The sequence below is a fragment of the Trichoderma gamsii genome, assembly GCF_001481775.2.
Source record: "Trichoderma gamsii strain T6085 chromosome Unknown Scaffold_30.2, whole genome shotgun sequence".
In the NCBI taxonomy this organism is placed as follows: domain Eukaryota; kingdom Fungi; phylum Ascomycota; class Sordariomycetes; order Hypocreales; family Hypocreaceae; genus Trichoderma; species Trichoderma gamsii.
The window spans coordinates 252,372-262,427 of record NW_020171367.1 but is presented as its reverse complement, the minus strand read 5'-3'; the positions used below and the strand labels follow the sequence as shown (position 1 = coordinate 262,427).

At 52.3% G+C, this 10,056-nt stretch overlaps 2 protein-coding genes across 2 annotated transcripts; one reads left to right on the top strand and one right to left on the bottom strand.

Annotated features, from left to right (window-relative positions):
• Nucleotides 1-207: 207 nt before the first annotated feature.
• Nucleotides 208-5,684, top strand: TGAM01_v207833 (serine/threonine-protein kinase gad8; the record flags this gene model as incomplete). Its single annotated transcript, XM_024550184.1, has 9 exons — nucleotides 208-229; nucleotides 374-502; nucleotides 565-2,093; nucleotides 2,156-2,331; nucleotides 3,084-3,416; nucleotides 3,758-4,318; nucleotides 4,379-4,912; nucleotides 4,981-5,087; nucleotides 5,158-5,684. 9 exons carry the CDS (start codon nucleotides 208-210, stop codon nucleotides 5,682-5,684), a joined length of 3,918 nt encoding a protein of 1,305 aa, XP_024405079.1.
• A 1,132-nt stretch (nucleotides 5,685-6,816) lies between these two features.
• Nucleotides 6,817-7,044, bottom strand: TGAM01_v207832 (hypothetical protein; the record flags this gene model as incomplete). Its single annotated transcript, XM_024550183.1, has 1 exon — nucleotides 6,817-7,044. The coding sequence occupies one exon, from the start codon at nucleotides 7,042-7,044 to the stop codon at nucleotides 6,817-6,819; it is 228 nt and encodes a 75-aa protein (XP_024405078.1).
• Between the last annotated feature and the right edge of the window lie 3,012 nt (nucleotides 7,045-10,056).

The following is a 10,056-nucleotide window of genomic DNA, read 5'->3' as shown; positions in this document are numbered from 1 at the left end:
AAAACACGCCCGGCCATATCGTCTGCATCAAAAGCGGCTGCTTCCTTTCGATACCTCGTCAGCTGCCTTATCTCGCAGCCGTCTATCGTATCGCATTCGCTCCTTGGCCTCCAACTTTTTCTTCTTTTTCTTCTCTTCTATCATCTGCGCCCGTCTCTCACTTTTAGCTTTCTATCCCATCGAGCGGTCTTGCCGGGTATCGTCACCATGTCGTGGAAGCTGACCAAGAGTATGTCTCTCCTTTTCCTGTTCCCCCGATGTCCCGTCCAACTCGCTGCTACTGGCAGTCCCACGCCGTGCTGGGCTCGACGGACGTCGCCTTTGGCCGCCTGCTGGCAATGGTTATCGCATGAGGCTGACTAGATTTGCGCAGAGCTCAAGGACACGCACCTCGGCCCGCTGAGCGCGTTTTCCCGGTCGCCGTCGACTTCCACCATCACCGACAAAGATGAAAAGGGGACCAGCCCCGGCGCCACCACGCCGACCAGCGAGACTGTTCCTGGTAAGCTGCAGCCGGCAATTGATGGATTCTGATTACCTGTTCTGACTCTTTAATATCCATAGGCGGCGCAGAGGCCCTGTCACAAGCGCCGGTCGTCAAGAAGCCCGGCATCTTGGTCGTTACCATCCACGAAGGCCAGGGCTTCTCCCTGCCCGAGCAACACAGAAGCGCATTCGCGTCCAGCCACCAGAGCTCTCGCTCCTCGGGCGGCGCCTTGACCGGCTCTGTGCGCCCAGATAAAACCGTTGCTGGGTCATATAGCAACGGCGCGAGACCGCATTCTTCTGGCGGCGGATTTGGCCTTTTGCCGACCAATCACGGCCGCATTTCCGGCAAATACATGCCCTATGCGCTCATCGACTTCGACAAGGTGCAGGTGTTTGTCAATTCGGTCGAAGGAAACCCCGAGAACCCCCTGTGGGCTGGTTCAAATACACAGTACAAGTTTGACGTTTCAAGAGTGACGGAGCTGGTGATTCATCTGTACATGCGGAACCCTGCTGCCCCCCCTGGGGCTGGACGAAGCCAAGACATCTTCCTGGGCGTGGCCCGGATAAACCCCAAGTTTGAGGAGAGACAGCATGCCACCGACGACGCAAAGGCTAGCAAAAAGGATCGCGAAAAGGCGTCCGAGGCCCAGCGTCAAAAGGGAGAGGGCCATGCTGGCGTTGAGTGGGTCGATGTCCAGTACGGCACGGGCAAGATCAAGGTTGGGGTTGAGTTCGTGGAGACACGGGCGGGAAAGCTCAAGATTGAAGACTTTGAACTGCTCAAGGTGGTGGGCAAAGGTAGTTTCGGCAAGGTGATGCAGGTGCGCAAGAAGGACACCAATCGAATCTACGCGCTCAAGACGATCAGAAAAGCGCACATCATCTCTCGATCAGAGGTGGCCCATACTCTGGCTGAGCGGTCTGTGCTGGCGCAGATTAACAATCCCTTCATCGTCCCCCTCAAGTTCAGTTTCCAATCGCCCGAAAAGCTGTATTTTGTGCTGGCATTCGTCAACGGAGGAGAGCTCTTCCACCATCTGCAGAAGGAGCATCGCTTTGACGTTAATAGGTCAAGGTTCTACACTGCAGAGCTTCTGTGCGCTTTGGAGTGCTTGCACGGATTTAGCGTCATCTACCGAGACTTGAAGCCGGAGAACATCTTGCTGGATTACCAGGGCCATATTGCGCTATGTGATTTCGGCCTCTGCAAGCTGGACATGAAGGACGAGGACCGAACGAATACATTTTGCGGTACCCCTGAGTACCTCGCCCCCGAGCTTCTCCTTGGTCAGGGATACAACAAGACTGTCGACTGGTGGACGTTGGGCGTTTTGCTCTACGAGATGTTGACTGGTCTTCCCCCATTCTACGACGAGAACACCAACGAAATGTACAGAAAGATTCTGTCCGAGCCGCTGCATTTCTCCGACGTAGTGCCCCCGGCTGCCAAGGACCTTTTGACCAAGCTGCTGAACCGGGACCCGAAGAAGCGACTTGGCGCCAATGGCTCGGCCGAGATCAAGGCCCATCCGTTCTTCCACGATATCGACTGGCGCAAGCTCCTCCAGCGGAAATACGAACCTACATTCAAGCCTAGCGTGGTACGTTATATTTCCTCTTACGAATGTTCTCTAGGTAATTTGCTGACTTTTCTTTTTTCTAGGCGGATGCCATGGACACAACCAATTTTGACGATGATTTCACAGGAGAAGTCCCGCAGGACTCATATGTAGATGGACCCATGCTGTCTCAGACGATGCAGGACCAGTTCCAGGGGTTCAGCTACAACCGCCCCATTGCGGGCTTGGGAGATGCCGGCGGAAGTGTCAGGGACCCCTCGTTTGTGGGCAGCCTCCAGGACAATTGAGCTTTTCAGGGCAGCATTTTATTTTCGGCGAATACCAATTTGAGTTGAGAACTAGACACTAGAAGCATGAATTCGAAGCGATAGGAAGGATAGGATGACGGAGACGAGGATGAAGAGGTGACTTGAGCGCGACTGATTTGATGCCATGCTTTCATCAAGACTAGCGAAGCTGATGGGACAGAGGAAGCGTTATGAGCGAAGAAGAGATGCGAGGCACGGGTCTATATTGGCTTGAAACATGCATGAGAACACATGTTATATGGAGTTTTAGCAGGAATCATGATTTTTATCAGCCCTTTATCTTTGTTTGTCTGCAACTAGAGTGACAGTAGCCAAGGCTTGCAGCCAACTGTAAGGGCATAGAGCTGACCAAATTTATATCCCGTCTTGTCGGTACTTATCCAGGAAGTGTCTAGAATGAATCAGGCAATTACCATCACCGTAGCTTGTTGAATCAAGAAGGATTCAGGTTGAAGTTGAATCAAATTGCGGCATGTCAGCACGTGTATACACGTATAATTCCCATACGTCCCCCACTAATGCTTCACAAGTAAGGGCGAAGCAGGATTTCTTCTGTGTTGAACAGAGCTTCGTGTATGGCAAGAACAGCGTAGAAGCAGGCCAAGATGGGCATTTGTAAGACTTGACAAGCGAATGACAATTCAAATATCAAGAAACATCAATCTAAGCATTCAATTACCATACGATAACTCGTGTCTAATAGAATGACCACCGCTGAGCTAAGCGCTTTGGTAAGCAACCAACCAATTGCAGCGGGCCGCCAAGTTCCAGCAAAGTTCCAGCAAAGTTCCCAGGTTCCCAGTAGTGAGGTCATCAGTGAGGGGCAGTGGCTCAAGCTCACTGAGGAAAGCATCAGAGCATGGGGAGCTCCCCCCTCTGTCAGGCCAGAAAAAGCTGCAAAGCCACATACACATAAAACCTCCGTCCAGTCTGTTGCGGCATTTCGACTCCCGGCATTGCATCTCGTCCAAGCGGCATCTTCCGAGTTTACGCTTTCGTCAATTGCTTGCTTGCTGAGCAACAGCTATTCCTGCTGGTGAGTGTTGAGTCAGTTCCTTTCCTCCCAAGCCGGGCAACTCCCCTGGTGTCCCGTCGGCCTCGTTCCCTTTGCGCCACCCCCACCACGTCGAGGTCCAGATGCTGGACGAGAAGCTTCCGCAGAGCCCGCGATGGCCGGGATGAGAAGCTTTTAGTCATGGCTGCGAGCTGTCGTGGGTTTATATACTGCTGTGCTTCCCCTTGGCTGGCTCGTGGCTGCTGCTTGAGCGTTGCTTCCTCATCACTGGTGCTGAATTGGACACCTCGAGCTGAACCTGCCTAATCCTAATACCTGCTTGCTTGCTCTATTATACCCCATTCCAACGTCTGTATTAACAGCTCGAATCTTCATCAGACTACCCAACAACTTGTATCACCAAATAAAACAGACAAACGACACGCAATGGCTCCGGCAAACACCCTCCCCGCGTGGAGCGAGCTCCAGGCTCACCGCGACGACGTGGCCAAGAACTTTGTGCTCAAGGAGGCCTTTTCCTCCGACGCCGACCGCTTCAGCCGGTTCTCGCGCACCTTCAAGGCCGCCGGCTCGGCCGACATCCTCTTCGACTTCAGCAAGAACTTCTTGACCAACGAGACGCTCGACCTGCTCGTCAAGCTGGCCGAGCAGGCCGGCGTCGAGCGCAAGCGCGATGCCATGTTCCGCGGCGACAAGATCAACTTCACCGAGAACCGCGCCGTCTACCACACCGCGCTGCGGAATGTCGGCGGCTGGGACATGAAGGTCGACGGCGTGGACGTCATGAGCGGGCCCAACGGCGTCAACAGCGTGCTGGACCACATGAAGGAGTTTTCGGAAAAGGTCCGCAGCGGCGAGTGGACTGGCTTTTCCGGCAAGAAGCTGACCAATATTGTCAACATTGGAATTGGTGGCTCTGATCTGTAAGTTTGAGCTCATCTGAGGGAATGTGAGTGAGAAATCTTTACTTACGTCTTATACAGCGGCCCTGTCATGGTCACCGAGGCTCTCAAGTACTACGGCGCCCCCGACATGACCCTCCACTTCGTTTCCAACATCGACGGCACTCACATGGCCGAGGCGCTCAAGGCCTCTGACCCCGAGACCACCCTCTTCCTCGTTGCCTCCAAGACCTTCACCACAGCAGAGACCACCACCAACGCCAACACCGCCAAGTCATGGTTCCTCGAGAAGACCGGCGGCAAGGGAGACGTCGCCAAGCACTTTGTTGCCCTGTCCACCAACGAGGCCGAGGTCACCAAGTTTGGCATCGACAGCGCCAACATGTTTGGCTTCGAGAGCTGGGTCGGCGGCCGCTACTCTGTGTGGAGTGCCATCGGCCTGAGTGTTGCGCTGTACATCGGCTACGACAACTTTTACAAGTTCCTCAGCGGTGCCCACGCCATGGACAAGCACTTCCGAGAGACTCCCCTGAAGGAGAACATTCCCGTCCTAGGAGGTCTGCTGAGTGTCTGGTACTCTGACTTTTTCCAGGCCCAGACTCACCTGGTTGCTCCGTAAGTTGAAAATTGCTTGAAGAGAAATTGTGTTGTTTGAGCGTTACTAACTGAGCCTCTCGTTCTAGCTTCGACCAATACCTTCACCGATTTCCTGCCTACCTCCAGCAGCTGTCCATGGAGTCTAACGGCAAGGCCATCACTTCTGATGGTTCCACCGCCAAGTACACCACTGGTGAGTTTCGACGTTCCATTTGCTACGGCTAGAACTGTGGTATAAAAGTGTGAGACTAATACTCTACCAGGCGCTATCCTGTTCGGCGAGCCTTGCACCAACGCCCAGCACTCCTTCTTCCAGCTGGTCCACCAGGGCACCAAGCTGATCCCCACCGACTTCATCCTGGCCGCCAAGTCCCACAACCCCATCCGGGACAACCTGCACCAGAAGATGCTGGCATCCAACTACTTTGCCCAGGCCGAGGCTCTCATGGTCGGCAAGACTGACGACCAGCTCCGAGCTGAGGGCACGCCCGAGGATCTCATCCCTCACAAGCGCTTCCTCGGCAACCGACCAACCACCTCCATCCTGGTGGGCGATGTCATCGGCCCGGCTGAGCTGGGCGCCCTGATTGTCTACTACGAGCACCTGACTTTTGTCGAGGGTGCCATCTGGGACATCAACAGCTTCGACCAGTGGGGCGTTGAGCTGGGCAAGGTCCTTGCCAAGAAGATTCTCAAGGAGCTCGACGAGCCTGGCAACGGCGAGGGCCACGATACTTCCACTGGTGGCTTGATTGGAGCTTTCAAGCAGTTTGCCAAGTTAAACAGTTAAAACATGAATTACAAAAAAAGCAACAAGGGAAAAAGGGGTCAAGCATGAGGGAAAGTTAGCATCTGAAAGACATGAGAATTAATGAAACGAGATGAACAAATGCTCCAATTTCTAACAGAGCTAGAATCTTCATGAGCATGAGTAGCCTATCTGCGGATTGGAAACGTGACATGTGTAGTGCGTCGATGTGATCGGCATGACCAACGCCTTGAAATGAGAAGCATGTGGTTTGCACTTGAGGCATTTGCCCAATATCACGAGAATACAAACCGTATAATACGTTCAATAGCAAACAATAATACCTCTCTCTCTTTTGAGTACGCCTCTTATTTAGCCTTACCTCTTCATACTTGGCCGCTCTCCACAAGAGTGAAGAGCAAGTACTCTACTTGTATGTACTTGCATCCCTCTATCCACACATTCTCCTAGAACTACTACTACTATAGACGCTTGACATGTACTCTCACACCACTAAGAAGGCATGCAAGTAATTAACTCAGATTATTATTTTCCGGGGCGCAGGACGCACATGCACGGGGAGGGCAGGCAGGCAGGCAGGCAGGCACACACACACACATGTGGGAAGAAAGAGTCATATGGGGAAGGCTGAAAGCTGAGGCTTTTTTTAGTGAAGATGAGATTTGGCGATGATTACGGGAATAAGCAGGCTTGGCGCTTCGTGACACCGACGCAGAGACAATGGCACATGTGAAGAGCGATTTCGGGAATGTGAATGTGAATGTGAATGTGAATGTGAATGTGAATGTACTTCCTATTAGAGTCGGCTGTAAGGAAAAGCACAGGGTAGCATTTCAAACTTATACGGGGTATGGAGTTGCAGTAGATGCGGGATAATACGGGGAAGATGTCGATGAGCGATTTGCGATCCATGGCTGGATATATGTGTACTTGGTGATAGATAATGCGATATTAGCCTAGGCTGAGGGGAGAAAAGGCTGGGCTAAAGATGCTGGTGAAACGGGTCTGGGGGAGGTTCCTCTGCCATGTGGGAAAAGTGGCGTGTTTGAGAAGGGAAGAACTACTGCAAGTGAAGGACATGTTGGGGGAATGTAACTGTCAGTTGGATGTTGTAGATGAGTGATGAGAGTGACATGATGGGGGTAAATGTGGTTCATCGTGGTGTATAATGAATGGATTGTAAGGCTGAGAGGCATCCAAGCGTGATTAATTTACACAAAGGCAGTGCAATTGGCCAGGACACTAAAATCCGAGAATATCCAAAAAAGAGAGAAATAGGCATACCAGAAGAAAGAGGCAGCCAATCCACATGTAAATGCAAGAAAGCAAGAGAGGAAAGGTGACAAAGGGGTAGCGGGCGCATGTAGGGATCTATCAGCATCGTGGATGAATATTGGTTATCGTGGGATTTGCTCGCCCATGGATCTGATGACGGTTTCGCCGCTATCTCGGGCAATCCTACAGTTCTAACTGGCCTTTGCACGATAGCACATGTATGGACTGACACATCATATTAGCGTCCCTGCACGTAAGAGGGAGATAACGACTTCTCGGCGGGATATAATCGTCTTGTACTGTACCTTACACGCACATGTTAGTGATAGGTAAGGGGGGCTATGTAAAAGAACGGAGTATTGCTACCCCCTTTTTAATGGCAAAAAGAGGCATAAGGAAGTGAATATTGAAATGCTGCATGCCAGGCACGTATTAATGTAACATAGCATGCCGGCTTGACTTGTCAGTTTGCTTCTCTTGATCGGGGAATCCGAGTCATGCCGCCGTCTCTCTTTTGTCGAGCTGAGCTGAGCTGAGCTGAGGGAGAGACAAGCTGGGCCAAAACCGCCACCGTCTAATACAGATTCATGCCTCGAGCCAAGTCCAGCTTAGCAGCAACATGGATTCATTCATTCTTCCGGGTTTGCGGCCTTTTTCGCTAGCAACTCGCCCCCATCAGAAGATACGACTTTAATGCCGCCAAAGGCGAAACGGTTGGGGCCCCATTTTCTTTGTAATCGGTCGGTTTGTTACGGCCGGTGCACAGTGGAGAACAAAAGAGGACCCCGGAGCACCGGCGGAGGGCGCTGCTTTAGGGAGGAGTGTCTCGGGAGAATTAGCCGTTGGTTGGCAATGGATATTGAAGGAGATTGTTTGATAAAAAGTCCCAAGCATGCACGAGGTAACGTTGGCGAGGGCGCAGGTACCTGCTAACTGCGGTGGATACTCACGTTGTCTTGTCTTTTTGCCAATGATCAAACGGATGTCGTTGATTGGGTCCCTTTGCTCCGCCGTTCCGGGAGAACGAGGCGAACAAGGCCGGAGGGATGCTGGAGAGCTGACGCTGAGGTCTTGACTGAGCGTTTCTGATTTGTAGACAGACAGACAGCGCAGAGAGGAGGTGACAGCCTGACATATTGCGGTGAGTCTGTTGCACCACGTTCCTGTCTTATCCAGGGATCAATATGTTTTGCAACGTGGCTGCTGTTTCTGCCAAGTATACGAAGCAGAATCGTGCAATCTCACCATCTTACGATAAGCGACGCCCAGCTGGCTACCAGGGGTCAAACAGCACAACAAATGAGGCCGAAGCAAAGGGCATCGTGAAATCAAACCGAGCCAAGCCACGCTCGTCTTTGGTTGCTTTGAAGCCGACGGAAAAAGCGCGCAAAAACTCGTCCATGTGTCGGCCCGTCTTGAGACTTTGAGACTTGGCGCGAGGCTTATGGGCTGTGAGTGGCCGAGACGGCGGCAAATCCATGCTTGGACAGCCCGCAACGGGTATCGTCAGTGAACATCACTTTCTTTTTTTTGCCTTCTCTGTCTTGTGTCTTGTTGGGCCCGATCCCCGTGTTTGCATGAAACTCGAGGCTAACGTCGTATCTTTCACGCAGTAGTATATTACTTTAGCATGTTTTATTTTTGATTGAAACCGGGCTCGTGCAGGTATCACAGCCAAGCTAGGAAAGCGAGGAATCATCCTTTTGGCCAAGTGGCTTGATGTCGCTATCACCGTGCACGACTGGCTTCTGGTTACGAACAGGCAATGTGTTTTGTTTTAACGAGAATGGCCAGTGCCTGCATGTCTGTTTCATAACCTGTTTTCCCTGTTTTCCCTGCCCGAGTAATGAAGGCTTGTCACGATGCCTAGCGTCCCGGCAGATGGAAAGAAAACTTGAAGTTGAGGTGTAACCTTGGCCTAGTGTCACGACGTCCCTAGTGTCACGACGTCAACTTACATGAGCGAGGACATGAGCAAGAATATGAGCAAGAACATAAACAGGCGGCACCGACACGCTGCAGACGTAGCATGTGGTTGATGGAGAGCTACGGGACAGAAAGAAGCAAGAGATCGACGAGCACATGTTTCCCCGCGGGCGTGTATTGGGTCAAGAGGAGATAGCGGAGACCATCAACTGACTAGAGAATCGCCCGCAGAGGTCCTACGGGAAGGCGTTTTTTTGAGGAGTCGTTGCTGCGAGATGGATATGGATGCCCCTTTGGACGGATGGATGCGGTGCCGACGCAAACCTCGTTCGTTTTCTTCCTTTGGCCCTTTTCTCCTTACTCTTCCGTTGCATGAGGGCGTATTCGATGCAAGGGAGAAATGAGAGCGTCCTGAGCAAGAGGAGCTATAGCATAGCAGCTGTAGTAGCCGCGTAGCCGTGATCCCAAAACAGCCATTGACGTTGATGGCTTTGCGTACAAGGACAACAAAAAGCCAGACCCAACCGGCGAGACGCGTTTCTTGTTTATGCTGGATGACAGCAGAGTGCATATTATTGCTCTTGTATTCTGCATCAGCATCTGCACCTGCATCGTGCACAGCTAGCTGTAGGTGAAACAGAAACACCAGATGCCACCTCCCGGCAAGCTGTGATTTGTGTGAAGCAGCTTGCTTGGTGATGGCTCCCCCTCAATCGACGTCATTGTGCTGCCGGGGCCCCCCCTGTGAGGCGACGATCGTAGATACGAACGTGTCTGCATCTGGTAAGCCCAGCAGCATCAGAGTTTGTCTTTGACAGGCAGCCTTGTGAAAGGGGAGGGGGAGGGTAGGGATCCTGAATCTAGGGGGGACAAGCCACGGATGATTATAGGAGATGAGCTCTTTGAAGGTGCGATGCGATGCTCCAGACACATCTCGAGAGCATCGATACATACCGAAGGTGTGGCCTCCAGGAGCGGCTTTCAACGAGCGAGGATTGACGCTAAATTGCCCATTGTGAACAAGTAGATGTTAGCTAGGTTTGAAGTTAATCAGCCATAGAGGAACAGAGACGAGACGAGACGAGACGAGACCTGAGCCGTTACCTAGTGTGAGCCACGAGTAAGCTTCCGTCTGGACCTCGCGGCTGGAATGATATCACCCAGCCTTGCCTCGCCTCGCCAGAAGACGAAG